Source organism: Petromyzon marinus, chromosome 36, assembly GCF_048934315.1.
Source record: "Petromyzon marinus isolate PM22_M1 ecotype Great Lakes invasive population chromosome 36, UKy_Petmar_22M1.pri1.0, whole genome shotgun sequence".
NCBI classification, from domain to species: Eukaryota; Metazoa; Chordata; class Hyperoartia; order Petromyzontiformes; family Petromyzontidae; genus Petromyzon; species Petromyzon marinus.
This window is the reverse complement of record NC_133702.1, coordinates 5813185-5832665: the sequence shown is the minus strand read 5'-3', so window position 1 is coordinate 5832665 and position 19481 is coordinate 5813185. Positions and strand designations below refer to the sequence as shown.

Below are 19481 nucleotides of genomic sequence, written 5' to 3'. Positions count from 1 at the left end.
TCCTCTGTTGCATTTTCTTTTTTTAAATCTTTATTTTAACACCGTTAACAACAATTCGTGTCTTGCAGCAGAGTTACTTTCTTTTTTCCGTTGCGTGTTCATTAAACGACGAACACGGATCGGAGAATTCCACCGACGAACATTCGATCTAATGATTTAACGACGGCATGGATCGGATTGAGCCCAGCTGCGGCTCGATCGCGGCGTCGTAGTGAAACGCTCCATCGTGACCGCTGTGTGCATCTCAGGGGGCGGGGGGCGGGGGGGGGTCCCCGCCAGCCGTCGGAAGGTCGCGCCGGTCTGCCAGAGGCTTCGTCGGGGGGGGGGGGGGGGGTCAGCGTGCAGCGGCGGCCGTGCGAGATGGGCCCTCGCTTTGGTTCGGCGTGGCCGACCGCCTGCCTGGCGCTCGTCCTGGCCCTGGCCCTGCCCGCCGCCGGCAGCACGGACCAGCGATCGCCCGTGCCCCGCCTCAAGCTCTCGTACCGCGGTGAGCTTCAAACATGTGCACCCACATCTGCGTCGAAGCATTGACGTTGCGCGCAGGAGTGCCATGACTGAAAGAAAGAAAAAGCGTCGTGGCTTCGGCTCGAGTTTTGATTACTCGGCGGTTTTTTTTGTTGCCATCCAAATCGCACAGATTTGCCCCACATTTAGGTGTGGCCACCACAGCTAATGGAATGATTGATACGCTTCCATGTGATTCCCATTAACTTCATCGGCCACACCGGACATGGCCTCTTTGGAAAATCTGAGCAGCCCATTATATATTAATTACGGTATTTATCCAGGTTTAATACGCAGAGGGCTGTGGGGTAAAACAAAAAAAAGTGCAATAGCACTAGTGAGTTAATATGAGTGGCCCACATTTAACAGCGCACGCAACCTGAATAAGACAAAGGCGCAGCTCTGCAATGTCTTACTCGTGCCATCGTCGGAACTTGCAGAGGGTTCCTTCAAAGGGAATTTTGGCCTTCTCTCTTTCACGCTGGCCCAAATGTTGTGCAGGAGGTGCGAGTGCCCACACCTTACCCCGACTGCACACGACTCGACATCGACTAATTGTGGCCTACCCATTTTACGCTGCTGCGTGGACGTAAAAACGGGGCAGATTTTTTATTTTATTTTTCCCACCGTTCTGACCGCCGCGCCGGGAGGTCAGATCGAGCCGGCGACCTCTGGATGTCAAGGCCACCGTGTGAACCACGAACACCGTGACACGCAATGCACATCAAACGTGAATCTAACCACGGACTGGCAGCAGAGCTTAAACAAATAACTGTGATGCAGATAAAAAAAAAGAATTAATGCGCAGATTATCGTCGTTCTGTTGTCATAATCGAAACATTTTAATTAAATTAATGGGAGCCCAATTGTGTCGAGTCGGCGCATAGTTTTCCCCTTATGTGGGCGAGGACTTATAAAACTATATTTTCCGCTCATCCAAATTGAGAAATATGCGTGTGTCTTGTATCAATAACAGCACAGCGATGCATAGTGGCAAGACAGCGTTTTGCTGTGCCAACTTCCAAGCTGTAGAAAATATTAAAAAATAAATGTATTTGGCTAGAATCTAAGCTTGAGATCGTCAGCTTTGCACATCTGCTGTTCAGTTCTGTTTAGTCTTTTATCTTGAATTTTAATAATATTAACCGCACCATCCAGTAACTCTTCAGAACCGCGAATACCACTACTAATAATAACGATGGCAGTCGTTCAGGAAAGCAAAATCTCAACGAGATTCAGGACTCGTTTTTGCAAGAGGTCCCTGCGTTCGGAATGTTTTGACCAATTCCAATTCGAGTGTTTGGCTTCGCGTGGCAGGAAAGCAGAGAACCCAGATAAAAACCCCACACGATTTCGCAGCCGTAACGCCCAATGCTGCCATTTCCTGGCGACCTCGCATCTCCATGCTTACACCACCTGGCAAGCACCGGTGGTCACCCATCCAAGCACCAACCAGGCTCAGCCCTAACAACCCGTACAGCCTTATAAAAAAGAAAATATTGAAAAAAACGCATATATGTACAGTTTATAATTAGGCTAGAAAACATCTACGCTAGTGCAATATTATTGGCGAAAAAGACATGTAATACATTACAAATTAAATTCGTTGAAAACGATAGGAAGTTATCATTTGATCTGGCTTATCGGTGCAGTGGTGGGGTTATGCACCTTGCAATCAGAAGGTTGTGAGTTGAAAAGTCCTGGTCGGATGGTTACACCACTCATTCCTTCATCCCTTCATCAATGTGAATATCACTTTGTTGGGAAATTGGCGGGTGTTGTGCTATAGAAATGTTCACCATGGGGGCTATACACAGGAGATGGGTGCCACCCCGTGCTCTTTTAATGACCAGGCAGAAACTGATTCTGTTTAACGATAAAATTCGGTTTCTATCGCTCGTCACGAGTGATTTGTAACAATCCTATCAGACATTGATTCCGGTGTCACACCACAGTCAATTACGCGGGAGTGGAGATGAGAGAGAGAGAGCCGATTGACTTTTTGTTAAGAACTCTTTCAGGTCGACCGCCTCTCGTCGGCAGCACTGTCTGAAACGTTGCGTATCTTTCCCTCGGCGTGGTGCGCCTGTACGCCGGCACAAACGCGACCCCAGAGCTGGTGGCCACCAACAGCACGGTGACCCTAAGCGTGCCCGCCGATGTGTGGGACTTCCGCACTCTGCTGCTGGACGAGGACCGGGGCCGGCTCCTGGTCGGCACTCGCAACTACCTGCTGCTGCTCCAGCTGGACAACATCAACCGCCAGCCCAGAAAGGTTTGTCCTCGGTGATCGTAGAACGTCGTGCGAACGTTGGGCCAACGTTGGGGCAAGGTTGGTCCGACGGTTCCAAGCACATTCCATAGTTGGGCCAACGTTGGGGCAAGGATGGTCCAACGGTTCCAACCACATTCCAACGTCTGGACAACGTTGGGGCAAGGATGGTCCAACGGTTCCAACCACATTCCAACGTCTGGGCAACGTTGGGGCAAGGATGGTCCAACGGTTCCACCCTCATTCTAACGTTGAGCCAACGTTGGGGCAAGGATGGTCCAACGGTTTCAACCACATTCCAACGTCTGGCCAACGTTGGGGCAAGGATGGTCCAACGGTTCCACCCTCATTCTAACGTTGAGCCAACGTTGGGGCAAGGATGGTCCAACGGTTCCACCCTCATTCTAACGTTGAGCCAACGTTGGGGCAAGGATGGTCCAACGGTTCCAACCACATTCCAACGTCTGGTCAACGCTGGGGCAAGGTTGGTCCAACGGTTCCAACCTCATTCCCAACGTTGAGCCAACGTTGGGGCAAGGTTGGTCCAACGGTTCCAACCTCATTCCAATGTCTGGCCAACGTTGAGCCAACGTTGGCAATGTTTGCCAGGGTCGTCCCGTTTGGTATCATCAATGGATTTTTTTCTGGGCTTCTGCCGTCTCGGCCGCCTGCCACGAAAGCCCTACAGCCTGTAACAACCTGCTCTGCATCGACGGTCACCACTCCAAATCACTCTTCAGGTTTTAACCGTACCCAGCTTTTCGAGACCTCGCGAGGCTGGCCACATTCCAAGTGAAATGGTCACGGGCCAGTTTTAATGTGAACGCGTTATAATTATATTCAGTGGTGTTACTTGCCAATTACATTCAGTCATATGTAACTTAGCATTTGGCGCTAACAGGACACTGTGAAACACACTGTACTTTGAAATACAGTCTGCCCGAGTCGCATTGGAATCGCGTTGCAATTAGCTGTTTGAAATCCCATCTTGTTTGGATTCTTGCAATTGTCATAAGCCATCCGATGAAGTCAGCTTCGAGTCCATCACCATTGTGCTAATGAACTTCTGTTTGCCCTTCTTTTTAAGGACTCTCCCCCGAAGGTCACTCCGCAGCAAAACACTTAAGAGCATTGTAATGGGATCGTGCAACCCATACTGTGGCATTATCTTGTTTATTTTCGCTGTCGTTTTCTGACTAATTTGGCCTTAGGGGGGATCCCTCTGCGTGCCTCCATGGGCGTGTGACCCAGTAAAGTGTCTTCCGCCGTGGTTGTTTCGCCTGGCAGTCCTCGTTACAGAGATTGACTAGTGAATGGGTCTTGTTTGCCAGTGAATGCCTCTGCCTGAACCCTGAGCTTGAGTCACAGTTTGGCTTGAATACTGAACCTTTTAAAAATGATTCGTGGAATTGCACTTCCTTTTCATGCATTTGTCCCATGTGTGACATTGCTGTAAGTGGTTTAGTTGACAACTCTGGGGTTTTCTGTGCCATCAACATGAAAATAACTATTACAATATACAGCTCTATTGTCAATCCACTGATGAATGGAGGCCTCCCAAGTTATGCTGGGTAGTGGGGATTGTTTGACCATACTTCACCATGCCGGTCAGTGCGGATTGGTGAAGGCTTTTTTTTAATGTAAGTAACCAAGAAAAGAGGGCAAATATTACGACGAAGGTTTTCTTTTCAATGCTGCCCAATCGGAAGGTTTGTGAGTTCAACTCCAGGTCAGGGGCCGACTCAACTTTTCACCAATTTGCTGTTGGTACAATGAGTGCCACTTTGTCGGGAAGCAAGACAGGCAGTAATTTTCCTATGGAAAGACTAGCCCACCCCCAACCATAGGCATGTGGAATTTCCACCACTGGTTCAGAGTAGTAAACAGGAGAGGAGCGTGTCACACCGCTCTCAGTTGAGCAGGAAACTACTTTGAGTTTTAGTTTGTTCTTACTTGTCGGTGTTGGCTATTCGAGGCTAAACTGAGCTAAGTGAACGTTCATTGCATGGAGCTTCTAACTTTGAAACCGCTTCAAAGAGAAAATCTAATTACGAGAGTTTATTGACAAGGAAAAAACGACACACACACTATACACATATGTGCGTGTGTCGTGTGTGCCTGCGTGCGCAATAGAAGCCTTAAGCTATGGATGACAGTTCCCAAAAAAGCGGCGTGTTTCATCTCGGCTGCGAAGACGGGCAAAACGCGGCAGCGTAAAATAAAACCAAACAAATCAATAACACCGCCACCACCAAGCCCGCTTTACGCTGCAGAGATCGTCGCGGACACAGACCAGAGTTGAAGCCACTTGAGTCGAAGATGAGCGAAGAGCCTCAGTGTGTACACACAACCTTGGCCGTGGCGCTCGCACGGAGCCCCTAAGCGCAATGGAAACACACAATTGGAGGTACACGTGTGAGTACGGCCTGGCTGCGTGCACGCCTGCATGAAGTCCAACGTAACCGTCAGACGGATACTTACTTTTTAAACTTTTCACGCTATCAACATTCTCCCGGCTCTCGACGTTTCTCTGTTCCGCGCGGACCGGAGGGAGGTTTTAATCTTGAATTCGATTTTTCGTTTTTTGTTTCGTGTGACGTTAAGAACGAGCGTCAAAATGGTCCGCGTCTCTTAGCGCCTTACAACTGTCTGCGAAAGAGAAGTAGCAAAAAAAGCGTGGGCTCACCAAATACTTAACCTCTGCCCTCCAACGCAACTCTTCTATCCCCCTGTGGCCATAAAAAAAGGAAGAAAAAAACCTCAAAAGAAAAGAAGATCCTCTGTCCTCTCCCCCCCCCCCCGAAGTAAGATAAATAACGCCACTTGAAATGATTGTTGGTTTTCATTATTTAAAAAATATATATTTATTATGTTTGTTGTTGCTCACTGTTAAATCGGGCAGCTGTCAGGTGGAATTAATCTGTGTGGGTTCTTTTGTGGTTCAAGATGCGTTGAACAAAAAAAAACACTTCATGGCAACGTTAGAGAGTGACAAGAGGCCGTGAGCGCACGACCATCGATGATTGTCGAAGCAACGATTCTTGTCCAAAACACGCCAGAGAATTGTAACTGACGAGTTGGAAAGAGCTGTTTTGCAATGTGGAAACTCTTAGAGGCAACGGAGCGTAGGCTACCCGAAAGTGTGCGAATGTGTTCTAATCATGGAAATGTTATCATTCATCCCGTAGCAAGTCTCAGCCCCTGGCCAATCGTTCCTGGGAGCGATGTGTCTTGAACTTGTCCGCTTACTCTTCTTAACGGTCCACACGACGTCTCTCGTCTGTGCTTTGACGACGAGCGTGGTGAATTTTTTTACAAAGTCATTCGTAATAATAAACACGTGAGTCAGCATTTAAGTACATTATAACTTTGGTGAAGTGTTTAAAGTCTGCGTTTTTGCCACTGTTGCCTTCCCGAAAAAATTAGCACGTATTTTATCCACCCCGGGAGGGAGGATGGGCTGAGTCAACCGTCCAACCTCAATTCGAACTCGGCCCGAGTGTTATTGCCTCCAGCGAAATCGTTGAAAATGCTGTTTTTGCAGTCCCGTGATTTTGCCACCCAGCCCCCCACTATTCTGTGTCTGTTGACACGTGTGAGTGGCTGGTGGTGGTGTGCAAGCGCTGTGCACGCGCGCGCTGGTATGTGTGCACGTGCACATAGGCGCGCGCGTGCGTATGTTGCAACGGCAGTGTTTGTGTTTAGCGCACTGGGCTACCCAACCCCGGCGACCCGAGTCCCCCGTCACGACTAACATTAAGTGCAGGTAATATTATAATCCGTCCTATGCCTACCCTAGGATGATTCAGCCTTAAAATCAGTGGCTCGTGCGTTGTGTAGCAACGAACACCAGGGACACAAAAGTGTGACGGTGACTATACCACACGACCCACACCGGGTCTACGCGAGACTTAACAGCCGCTCGCCAATGGTGGCTGGGTTCAACTCCCACGGCAGGTTCACAGTGGCCATGTCGGAGGAACTCATCAAGTGAGCGCAGCTAAAGCTTCTGGATCCGGCGGCTTGCCCCCGGCCGTCTGGCGGGCTACCCGGGGGATCTTTATCCTTGCGTCCGCGCCTTATCTCCGACAGATCTATTGGCCGCCGTCCAAGGAGAGGGTGGAGATATGCAAGCTCACGGGGAAAGATCCTCAGGTGAGTGTGCCGTGTCCATGCCTTTGTCGGGGGACGGTTCCTAAAGCCTCCGAGCGTCACAGCGAAGCCGGGGGGGGGCAGGGGGAAGAATCTCGGATTTTGTTGACAGCAATAACGTGGCTTTTACCGGAGATCGGCAAGGAATTACACCGATATGTAAGTGAAATGAAAGCGGCTGGGAAGGCGTTTCGATATTGGCAGAGGGGACCTTCTGAATGGACGCAACAGAGCGGTTGAATACGTCGCTCGCCAAACACAATGACAGCCGAGTCAATGGCTTTTTTGGGCAGAATTATTTCGCGCTAAAAGACAAATGGGGGCTGACATGCCCGCAAGCCGCATTTGTTCTGCTCACGCGAAAGCAGCGAGAGTGGGTCGCGGCCCCCCCCCCCCCTTTGTAAACTTCTCAGAGCCACTCATAGGATAGTTGTGTTCAGCAGAAGGGCTTCCTCGTTTTAAAAACCAAAAACACGCAAATTAATTTAACCCAAATGTGTCCGGTGGAAGTTTATACGAGTGAGACGCACGCACGCGCGTGTGTGTGCATTCACAAGCGCCGTAGCGGTTAGCGCGCTGCGCTGTAAACCCGGCGACCTGGGTTCGATACCCGCTCATGGCCAACACAAGTGACGAATATCTGAACCGGTCCTGGGCCTCCCATAAGGTCGACTCAGCCTCAAAATTAGTACCTGGTGCGGTGTATAAACATCGCCACTGGGGAGACAAAGGCGACCGGGCATAGTGTTGGCCTCCCACCCCCTCGTGTGCTGCTCGCTAACAGCACTTGCCCCAACAGTCTGTTGCAGGCTATATGAGGGATATTTGCCAAGTGCAAGGGCGTCGACCGTTTTTCAAAGCGAGATGTTAAATGTGAGCGCAGCTCCTTGTGTGGTGACGGAAATTGGTAACGCCGATCGGTGGTGCATGGACCTGAGAGGCTTAACAATATAAATATATATCATGAAAGAGCCTCGTTTACCTCGTAAATGCATCTAGGGTTTGTCGGACTATGCTTTACGTGGCTCTGTCGCTGTGGCTCTTACGCTGTAGCTCAACATTTTTTTCGAGTTTTTTCAAAGTGCAATGCATTTTCAAAACAATGTAACAACAAATTTTGATTTAAAGCTTTCGTGACTGCACGGATTCATATTCTTTGTTCTTTCGATAAAGTCACGTAGAAGGGAAACAATAAAATAATAAAAAATATAAAACAATAAAATTCTCACGACGTTTCGACTGCAACACAAGCAATCATCAGGTGTGAAAACCACAACAAGAAAAAATGCAATCGATGTCAGCGAAAAAATTCAAACGCAGGACCCTCCTGAAAATGAGTGTGGCTTTCCTGGGTAAATAATGAAGTTATTCTGACTTGTAACATTTTTGTTCTGAATTCCTGGATTTGTCCTGATGACGATTGATATAGTTACAAACAAAACCTCGGATCTAAATGCTACATTTGGTCGTGAGAATTATTATTCAACCAATTGGTGAGCTGAAACATTAAAACTAGGCATATTAAACGCTTGTGCGTGTGACAATTTAGTTTGTTTGGCTGTATTGACACAACATTTTCCAGATAAATACGTGGTCTGATCCAAAAGTTAATTATGGATTATAAGCCATTATTGCATTATTACGAGCAACCACGGGAAAAGGAGTAGGATTAAGGATGCAATGAATGGAAAAAGAAAAAGGAATCTGACGAGAGAAGAGAAAGAATGGGAAATAAGAGGAAAATGATGGAAAAGGAACCAGAAAATGGTGACCATTGGGTCAGCAGAAATCACGAGGGCATGATGGAAGAGGCGACATTAGGGCCTCGACGCCGCAGCGTCTGTTTTCATAGTGGGCGGGGAGAGATTCAGAGCGTGGGGCGGCCACGCAGAAGTCACGTGATTTACGAGAGGCTCGAGCTGTTTCGAGACTCGTTGATCGATGTTTATTCGCGACGCAGCCGCTGCAGTTCCATTGCCCGCAGCGGCGACGAGCCTAACCGCGCGTCTCCGCACCTCCCTGCGTCCCCGCGACCGCCGCAGAGAGAATGCGCCAACTTTGTCCGAGCGCTGCACCACTACAACAGGACGCACGTGTACGCGTGCGGCACCGGCGCCTTCTACCCGGTGTGCGCCTTCGTGCACATGGGCTCCAGGCTTGAGGTGCACCCCCCCCCCCCCCGCCCTACACCCACCCACCCACCCACACCCATGGGCAGTCTGCCGTAGGGCCGTCGCCGTTGTTTCACCGCAGAGGGCACAAACTCTGCATGTGCGTTGCTGCGCACGTGTTTGGCGCACGTGGCTGCGCTACGTACGAGTGACTGTTGTATGCACGGATGTTGAGCTTCTTTTGCGCCGTACGTAGCCAACCGTGGTAATCGGAGTTGCTACGAACCTGGAAACCCGAGTTCGATTCCCGCTCGCTGTCAACGCCAGTGACGATTATCTTGCTTCGGTCTTTGGTCTCCCCGAGGTAAACTGACACGCGTGAAAAAGAGCTTCATAGCTCGTCGGATTCCTCCACTCTAAAAATAGATTTTGATTCTACATGAGTGCCCGGTGCCATGTGTGAACATGGTCACTCGGGAGACAAAGGCGGCCGAGCGTGGGGCGGGCCACCCACCCACTCGCATGCTGCGTCGGCCTTCCATCAATGCTCTCTAAGTAAGAGCACTCGCCCCTGAAAAAGCTGCCTGCGCTAAACAGGTTTGCAAATAATAATTACAAATGAAAGCAAGTTCAATTCCCCAATCGTGTTGCAGGCATAATTGTTCAAGCCCCCCCCCCCCCCGTCCGTTAGGCTACGGCCGTTAATGTTGCAGTGGCAGCGGCGTAAGATGTGGGCCAATGCCTGCTCAGCATTCAGGGAATTATTGCATTGGCCAATGGGATAAAGGGGCTTACGTGCGTACGACTTCATTGCCATGAAGTCGACTCCAGCTTGGCAAATCTGCTGGGCTGTGTCCCCTTGTCAAGTGTAGCCAATTGAGGCAATTGAATGATCGGTTGCTTTTCATTCGGGAGACCCGGCATCTGGCAGGGCCCTCTGTAAGTTCAGACGAAGATGTGTTTGGCACGCTGTGGATGGTCCTCGGGTTAATTTTTCCCGAATTATATACGGCGTCCTAAGTAAACAAGAAGGAGTCGGTTGTTATTTTTTTCCCTGATGTACAATGTCCATTCGGGGGTTTAGTAAACCGTAGCCAATTTCTATGGCAGTTGCATCACTGCAGGTTTTCACATTTAAGTTGCACGAAGCCATACGCTCTTGACAATATAACTTGGGACTTCTGTCCAATGTGCATTAATGCTTACATATGTAACTCCCATGGTTGAATCAAATAGAATTGTATGCATTACTTGCTGTTACATTGTATGTTTAAATTCTTTTGCACCTACGTAGCCAACCGTGCGGTAACATTAACAGGTTGCTGTTGTAATTTTTTAAATTAATTTGTCTTAATCGTTCATTAATCTGGGTTGTTATTATGCCAGCGGTCCTTGTTATTTTAAACTAGATGCCTTGTATTTTTTATATTTTCCACAGGGAGACGTATATAATTGGTCAGGGATTATATACTGTGCAAATATATCTCAACACACTCATTAACAACACTGCCTCTAGAGTACTGTAGAGTATTTTGTTCATTGTGCATGTGCACCACACTGCCTATGCAGCATCGTCGCCGAATAATCAGTTCATGCGTATTCCCATCTTCTTCGCCCGTAGCGTGTCTGCAAATATGCATCGAACGGAAGATCTTAACCTCCGGTTGTCACGTGCCGAAATACGAATTGTCGTCACTTCACAATTTTTTTGTTCCCCTTCCAAATATTGCGATAAGAAAATGAACGTTTTATGCAATTACTAAAAAAGTGGCGAGCGTCTGACTCGCAACGGCGCCTTGTAGCGGCGGCACGTTCGGGAATCGATCACCACGACATGGAGACAGCCTGAGCGCTTGCTAAGGTGCAAGCGCGTGATTGCTAAGAACAGTAATAAAAATAAAAACATTTGTTTTAAATGAAAACCAGTATGTTCTAGAACTGTATATTGCTGCAGCAAGACAAGTTTAGGATTCCGGTGCAAATTCCAACCTAAGGACACTTTACCGAACGTCCTCATATTAGCGGGAGAAAAACGTGGTAAGCCGTGTGGTATGGCCTCAAAATATAATTAACCATTTAATTTGGTAATGCTGCATTGCCAGTGGCTCACAAGCACAATTAACACTGCGTTGAAAGGAACCAAATATTTTTTCGGTGACGTTTCGGGCAATGGGGCTTCTTCATAGCACGTAAAATGACGCTCGCTAAACACGTTATCCTCGCGTTTTTTTATTCTGGCCGTCGCTATCATCAAGCAGGAGCCCGTGTTTAGTCTGGACGCGCAGCACATGGAGTCTGGCCGTGGCCGATGCCCCTATGATCCTCAGCAGCACACGGTCTCCCTGATCACAGGTACGGAGCCTGAGACCGGCCACCCGCACACACACACAGTACCTCCCCGCCACTCTTCCCAAGCCTTCAGAGCAGCACACTGACCCTACAGTGGTAGGCACAGACTTATGACGGTCTCCAATATATATTAAAAAAAAAAACTTTTTTTAAGTCCCATATTCAATGCAACGGTTCGTCTTCTGCTTAATTGCATTACAAATGTGCCGTGAGCTGCGCGTTTTGACATGGCGAAATGTGCATTGCTGAACTCTCGCAGGGAGTAATGAAAGATTATGGCGGCAGTGCAGAGCGCTGAGCTGTCAACGCTTGAAACCCGAGTTTAAATCCAGGCAGCCATCGCCGATTAAGCTTGGTTTCTCAACTCAAGTGAGCTGGTGGCCTCTGCCCAGTCACCAGTGACAACAGCCTCTGGAAGGTGACATCAAAGAACTACTTCTGAGGCCCCTTCAATTGCCACATTGGGCAGTCTAAGGGAGTCCATGTGTTGGTGTCCGGGCTTAGAGCCTGAACACGCCACGTTCAAGAATTAAGCTTAACGCTGGGGGGGGGGGGGGGGGGAGCGGGGGGGGGTTCGAACCCGGGATTGAAACCCATGGACCTAGTGGTGCTGGCTAATGCTCTGGTATTGCCGCAGTTGCTTTGGCCACGCAGCCCACACATCTGTTCGCCATTTTATTTGAAAAGTGTGGGGGGGGGGGGGCAATTAAACACCGCGTACAAAAATGAAACCACGCGGCAATAACAACAACAACGACGACGACGTTTCATTAAGCCCTGGATAACACGTTCAAATGGTAAAAAAATTCCCCGTCGGAGGTAATGGGGCCAAAATTCTTATTTATTTGCGTGTGTGAAAGATCTCTTCTTGGTCATTTTAGGTGAAGTTCAGATGTGGCAGTAAAGCTGCACTGAACGTGGCTGATTCCCATTACTTGCAGAAGGGGCGTAAGGCAGCGTTCTGGCTTTGTAACACTGCAATGTGTGTGTCCTATAGCCATGGTGATATCGTTCATAATCCGGCGTTAAGAGGAAAGAGTGATCGAACTCACGTGGTGACCGCTTTCGAGTTGTCCTCATCGTTGCACACATTCATGGTTGGATGGAATCGTTGACGAAGGAGGGAGAGAAGGTTTATTGTTATAATAATTCGTGGTGAAATAATATTGCCTCAAGCGCCAAGGTTATTCCCCCAACTGTTATCAAATTAATTGCGAAACACTTACGTCCACTTGTGCAGACGGTCGTCTGTTATTCCAGGCTGGACGCTGGCTGTTTCAAGACCATTGAATAATGCATTTGGTATTCGAGTATTCTTTTTTTTTATATATAAAGCAAGGCCATCATGAAGGCGGTTATAGTCTGCCAGTGGGAGGCGATGTTGTGATGTGGTTTTACCAAACTAAGTGACTTTCACATAATTTTGCTAATTGGGCACATTTGGATTGTGCCGCTGGCACGCACGACCTTCTCTTAAACAAGCAAAAACATATATAAATAATGTCACGTGATTTTCAACATCCTTACCATCCACTGCAGACGGCGCATACTTTCTGGTTAATACGCCCGCAGTGTCTTATTGCAAGGATGGGCCAACGGAATTTTTTGGAACCGCAAAGCCAAACGCTACAAATCGATAGCCGGCTTCGTCGGCCATTCAACCGCCGGTGTCCGTGAGCAGGCGAATTGCTTCGGTGGCGCCGTGCGCCGGTCTCGGAGTTTCACTCGCACCGCGGTTTGTGTCGCTCCGCGATCGCGGATGTGGATTTCTCTCTTAAAGTTGCCACCGCCTCGCTCGCACGCACGCACGCGCGTTGAGCTTCTTTCGCGCCGTACGTCGCCAGCCGTGCTCACCGAACAACCGTCGCTGACGTTCTTTGCTCGCAGACGGCCAGCTGTTCGCCGGGCTCAACGTGGACTTCATGGGCAAGGAGCCCACGTTCGGCCGCAGCCTGGGCCCGGGGAACTCCATTCGCACGGAGCAGCACGAGGCCAGCTGGCTCAACGGTGAGGCGGCGGTGGCCGCGGACGCATGTCCCACGCACAGCCGATTCCTGGCGGTGCCCCAGGGAATCGTCGCGCGTGCACGCGCGCTGCCGGTCTGGAACCCTTTAACGCGCCCTGATTGGCGTCAGGCAAATGATAGAATGCGCACAGTGGCAGTGCATTCCGCTAAAGCTCTCTTTTTTTAATTTACAGTAATGAGTCCGAGGGTCTATAACCACTTGGCTATGTTCCTCAGACACGTAGTGTCTAGCGACCTGTTTAGTGTAAATGTAAGCCCTGTGGCCAAATCGCACAGAATGCACGCAGTCCCATGAGATGTCAGAAGGCACGCAGTCCCGTCAGATGACAGAATGCACGCAGTAGATATCAGAACGCGCGAAGTTCCATCAGATGACAGAATGCATGCAGTGCCATCAGATGTCAGAAGGCACGCAGTCCCGTCAGATGACAGAATGCACGCAGTGGATATCAGAACGCACGAAGTTCCATCAGATGGCAGAATGCACGCAGTGCCATCAGATGTTAGAACGAACGCAGCCCCGTCAGATGACAGAATGCACGCAATGCTATCAGATGTCAGAACGAACGCAGCCCCGTCAGATGACAGAATGCACGCAGTGGATATCAGAACGCACAAAGTTCCATCAGATGACAAAATGCACGCAGTGCCATCAGATGTCAGAACGAACGCAGCCCCGTCAGATGTCGGAAGCTAAGCAGAGTCGAGCCGAGATGGTTTGCAAAATGGTTGACCACCATGCATCACAGTTGTTATAGACTGGGGCGTTACGTGTTGGGCGGAAGAGGGCAGTACAGCACAATCTACGGTTGTACTGTGCTTCTATGTGCCTTACGCCGATGCCCCCCACCAAGATGCACTGACCAGCAGGTGAAGTATGGTCAATAACTCCCACCGCCCGCAGCAGTTGATTGGTAGAGGATCTGTACGCGTGCTATTCGATGTTGGTTTTTAAATGTTTAATTAAAATAAAGGAAATTATAATAAAAAAACACAAAAGTTGCCAGTTCAGTTTAGTTTCATTCGGTGACGTGGGAGAGTAACATGCAAGAGGGCAGTGGAGTACTTTACATCGCTCACAACGCGAATACACAATGTGCAATGCCATTTCTGGTGATTACAATTCACCCCTAAACATTACCTCTCTGGGTGTCGTATAAGTTGACAAGTCACATTTTTTTTTTACCGAATGTTAGCTTTTGAATGTTTTTTTTTTCGTGACAAATCCCCACGGAAACAAACAAAAAAGTAACGCCCTGCTGAGATTTAGAAGTATCGACTGTTTCAACCCAAGTTAGCATTCTTCTGTCAGAGAAGCATCTCGGCTTTCGAGATTGTTGTTAAATGTCGCGCGGAGGTAAAGAAGGGGGGTGTGCGATGGATCAGCGTGGGCGCATCATGGAGGTTTAAATCTCTGCAGGAATGCGCAGGTGAGAAGCGGCATCTGGCGAGGCCCTCTGTAAGCTCAGACGCAGATGCGTTTGGCACGCTCTGGATGGTCCTCGGGTTAATTGAACTCGGAATGAGAGAGGACCAAAACAAAATTAACCACGCGCAATCAACTCTCACGGGATGGTCAGCTCTCGTGCTGCCGATGGCAGACTTAAAAGAACGCTTAAGGAATATGCGAACAAGAAACATTTAAAACGAGCGGGGGGGGGGGGGGGGAGCGTGCGTTATGCGCGGAGTGTCTTTGGACGTAGTTCATCGTTATCGGCATGGAAGCTGACGGGTAGCTGCATGTTTGCGAATCGTTAAATTTTGCTCCCGGTTTGTGCCGTCCACGTTTTTGGCAACCACTTAATCGAACGTGGGCCGGTTCTCTCGAGGGCAAGTCCCTAACAATAATTAGAGGAACGCAACTTGATACCCAAGTTGCGTTCCTCCTGAATCACGTTTAAAAGTGTTATGGCGAGCCCATGTTACAGACGAGGCTGACGGATGCACGGAGCTAACGCTTAAGTGCTTCTTGCCTTTATTGGAAAGCAACTGAAATGTTTAAATTCTCAATTGTTTCATCATTGGATCTCCTTTGCCAGTACGCCTTTTGGCGTCATTTGGTCTCGCACCAATTGAGACTAGGCTCAAAAGAAAGCTGTCTCTGGTTAGGACCAATCAGTTTCAAGGATAATGCATATATTATCATAGTATGTTTTATGTTTGCATTTTGACTGCAGGTATTGTGGTTAATGCAGACATGAATCCTTGTAAACAAGGTTTCAGTTTTGTTGCCAGAAAAAAGGGGAAAAACCCTATTATTATTCTCAATTGTTTTGAGAAAAAAAGCAATTGGCTGCTTTTTGCTATGCACTGCAAATTGTATGTCTGTCCGTTCGTCCATCTATCTGGTAGTCCATCTGCCCCAGATTGCATCGCTTACAAACAAATACACAACACTGAACAAATGGCGACAAAACCTCCCACACCCACGCTCGCTCACCTCTACAAGTGCCCAGACCTGTATCTTATTGGTTGCGCAAGATTTACCATTATATACAGATGTATTCGTCATTTTGTTTTACTTTGCACTGAGAGCCAGCGTGGCTGCGAGCATTTCGTTATAGACGCGTGTACCTCTGGTGAGTGTACGTTTGTGGATGTGGTTGCATTTTTCTGAAACCCCCCAACAAAACAAAGGAGGCTCCCTGAATGGACTGGCTTGCCAGGTTGTTTTTATGAGTCAGTATTTTTCATGTAAGCAGAGGATAGCCCACGCGGCTATGTTATTCAGCAATGTTATTCTATGTAAAGGTGATGACCAAATTACCCAGAACACACCCCAGTCTCTTTCGGATCTCACAATCGCAGCTTGAGCATGGATCGCACCGTGAATGGGCGACCTGACCACCACCAGGCATCATATTTTGTAGAGCGTTGCAAGCGCGCGGCTGCATTGCGAGCAGCAGAGAGCAGTGAAAACAAAACAAAAAACAAATCCAATGTCGTAGCGTGCTTCGACGCGGATCACCGTCAAAATAACCGGCACGCTGACCTGCATGGCGAAGCGGGGCCAAACGGCGACCCCACGAATTGACGGGCGATTTGGTGGATTGGGTGCAGAATGGCCCGCAACACGCGCAACGCTCACACGGCAAAGGCGTGCTTCATTGCGTCTCTTTTTTTTGTCCGACGACGACAGATCCCAAGTTCGTGGCGGTGTTCGCGTTCCCCGACACGAGCAGCCGTGAGGACGACAAGGTGTACGTGTTTTTCCGCGAGACGGCCCTGGAGGCGAGCGGCGCCAAGGCCATCTACTCCCGGGTGGCGCGCGTCTGCAAAGTAAGGGGACAGCTTCCCCCACGACGCTCTTCCTTCCGATATCAGCTGCGCGCTTTTAGATATCTTCTTCTTGAGAACTGCTTTTTTGCGTGTTTAGTTTGATGTCATTTTTCTCCCCGCACCCCCCCCGATTAGCACTTGTCGGATACGTACGGTGCGAAAGAAGTTCAACATACATGCACGCGTGGCAAAAAAAAAAAGCTCTTTCGTTCTCTCCCGTTTCTTCCTTTTTTTTCCTCAGCTGCTCCTCTCTCCGGTTCGTGGCCTCCGAACTCTGTCGTCTCGCTGCCGGCGTTTCTCGCGCTGCCTCCCCTCTGCTGCTTGCTCCGTCTTTCGGTCTCCGCTCCGTAGTTGGTTTCGTCTCTCGCCTCTCGTCAGTCTTTCTCATGACGCGGCCTTCTGCCCATTTCCACTGGATTATCTTTTTGCTTTGAGGACAACAGCATCCCTGACCCCCTGTTCTTGTGTTCATTTGCTCATTCTTTAACCTAACTCTTTTGTATGCTCCTAAAAGAATTCTGTCCATAGCCATTTGACAAACTTGTAGCTTTAATATTTATGAATCGACAACCATGTCTGCGATTTAAAAAAAAAAATGGGAAAAATTACAACTTTATTAATCAGTAACATTACCGTGAGCGCAAAAAAACATAATCGGCAACATTTCAGGCAATGGTCCTTCTTAATAGCATATAAACATTGAGGCGAGACAGTAACAATGATTGTGGAGACTGCACATAACACCATGGGGCCTGATGAGTATTACATTTTCCAAAGATGTTATGATTACTAGTTTTTGATTGGTACGCAAATAGTTACCTATTAGTAGCTACTGAGTACAAGAAACAACCATTCGATAATAAATAACACTTAAGTAAACTCAATTATGTTAAAAGTTTAATTATAAAATGTTGCTGGCACAATGCGTTGTGGGAAGTTTTGTTCTTTTGAGGACGCACAAACAAGGCCCAAACCCCATCTTGGCAATGCTTTTCTGGGCTCAATCAACCTTGCAAGAGAAGGAATTTAACTGCCACGCATTTCTGAGGCAGAGAACTCTGGGAAAATAAAATGTGGAGCAGAGCTATGAAACTAAAAACTTGCGAAATGAAACATTCCACATTTTTTTATATATATTTAAGGCATACATGCAAATATCCTATCGACTTTCATTGGCTCTGCCCTCAGCACGCACCTGAGAACCTTAAACATGCAAACCTGGTTGTGCTGTGATTCTGACTTCCAGGCGTCATAACTATGGTGGAGAAGTTTTGATGGCCTCATGCCTGGTCACCAGTTAACTACGAAAAATGTCATATTGCAAATTAGCTACAGAGAATATATGTGTATTACAGTGTTAATGTAATGAATCGCAAAACGTTGATATATTTTTATAGCTCAAATGTGGTTAGCGTAAATGAGTAATACAAAATGAAAGCTGTCGCCGCATACTTAAACACGCGAAGGCTCTCTGGCTTCCAATAAGTACTTCACGCTTAATTTTTGTTCGGAAAAAAATATTTTTTCTGCGTCTCCGCGTATTCCCTAATGGCAAATCACAGCCACAATGCGGACGCAGCTGAGCTCCCTTGTATTACTCGAACCATGACAAAATGCATAAGGGTCTTTTTGAAAGCATTCCAAATGTTGCAGTTCGGCTGCAAGTTGTAGCTGAGCCCCTGGTTAAGACTTTGATTAAATGACGGCAGCCACCGAAGCCAGGCGTGCGTTCGCCGATCGGTGGCGACGAGCCAGTCCAGCTTTTCCGTTTTGCCGCATTAACAAAACAAAATTGCCTTTCTCACCCAGTGGCTTCTTGGCTTCGTGAATTTGGGAGTCGTTCTTCTATTCGTCGGGTAAAGGCGCAGCCCTGCGATTTCTTGCTCACGCCGCTGCTGCCGGAAGGGCCTCCGACTGGATGGAACTCTGGAGAGCCCCCCCCCCCCCGAGAGGGTGGGCGCCACGGATGGCGAGATGTTAACTACCTCACCTGGTGTGCAGGAGGTCGTGGGGTTCGATCCCGAACCTGACGCTTGCTGCTGTATATTTTGAGTTTGCGTGTCTCTCTCTCTCTCACCCCCTGGTCGCGTAGATTTTTCTCCAGGGGCCTCCAGGTTTTCCCCTCCACATTTAGAATCAACATCACGCATTTAGAGTGTTCGGCCGCTATAAACGTCCACACGACAAGCCACTTCATTGACCTACCATTTGTGGCCAGGTTGCTTCTGAAAAAGAGCTATTAAGCTCAGTGGGCCTTACCTGGTAAAAAAAAAATCGTTTTGAGTGCAGCGTACACGGCTGGCCATGGAAGAAATGGGAGTAACCACACTTTACCCGTCCGCACCGCGGCCCCCCTCGATTGACTAACCGCGGTGAACCCATTTACACTGCCGCGTGTGGCAGAGGCAGGCGGATTGCATAAACTTGCCGCATCGTTCCACCTGCCGTGCCGGGAGATCAAATCGAACCGGCGACCGCTGTGTGTCAAGTCGAGTGCGCGAACCGTTACCACCACGGCAGCATCCTTCGTTATAATTTTTTTTAATTCGTAACATATAATAATAACCGCCCACCCCCCGCCCACCCCCCACGTGTGATATGTTTAAACGGAGAAGCTAACACGGGCTGAAGGCTTGCTGCTTTGATTTATCATGAGGACGGGGTCCTGTGTGCGGTCACGGCTTTCAGCGCCCCGATTATCTACGTTTTGCGCGTTGCTGAATTTATTGTGCGGAGGGCAAAAGGGAGCTTATTGTGCTCAGGGTTACCGAGACACTTTTGTGTGAGG

General features: G+C 48.6%; 1 protein-coding gene across 2 annotated transcripts in view; it reads left to right on the top strand.

Moving 5' to 3' along the window:
* Positions 1–253: 253 nt before the first annotated feature.
* The window catches only part of LOC116949368 (semaphorin-3D-like), a 47085-nt gene continuing 27857 nt past the window's right edge, over positions 254–19481 (top strand). Inside the window, exons 1-7 of one of the 2 annotated variants that reach the window (XM_032966601.2) lie at positions 254–487; positions 2619–2779; positions 6869–6931; positions 8971–9090; positions 11298–11391; positions 13276–13395; positions 16554–16693. In XM_032966601.2, coding sequence (XP_032822492.2) covers positions 361–487; positions 2619–2779; positions 6869–6931; positions 8971–9090; positions 11298–11391; positions 13276–13395; positions 16554–16693 — 825 coding nt within the window. In that variant the 5' untranslated portion in view covers positions 254–360. The remainder of the gene's footprint in view (positions 488–2618; positions 2780–6868; positions 6932–8970; positions 9091–11297; positions 11392–13275; positions 13396–16553; positions 16694–19481) is intronic. The other variant, XM_032966602.2, reaches the window with a different exon arrangement.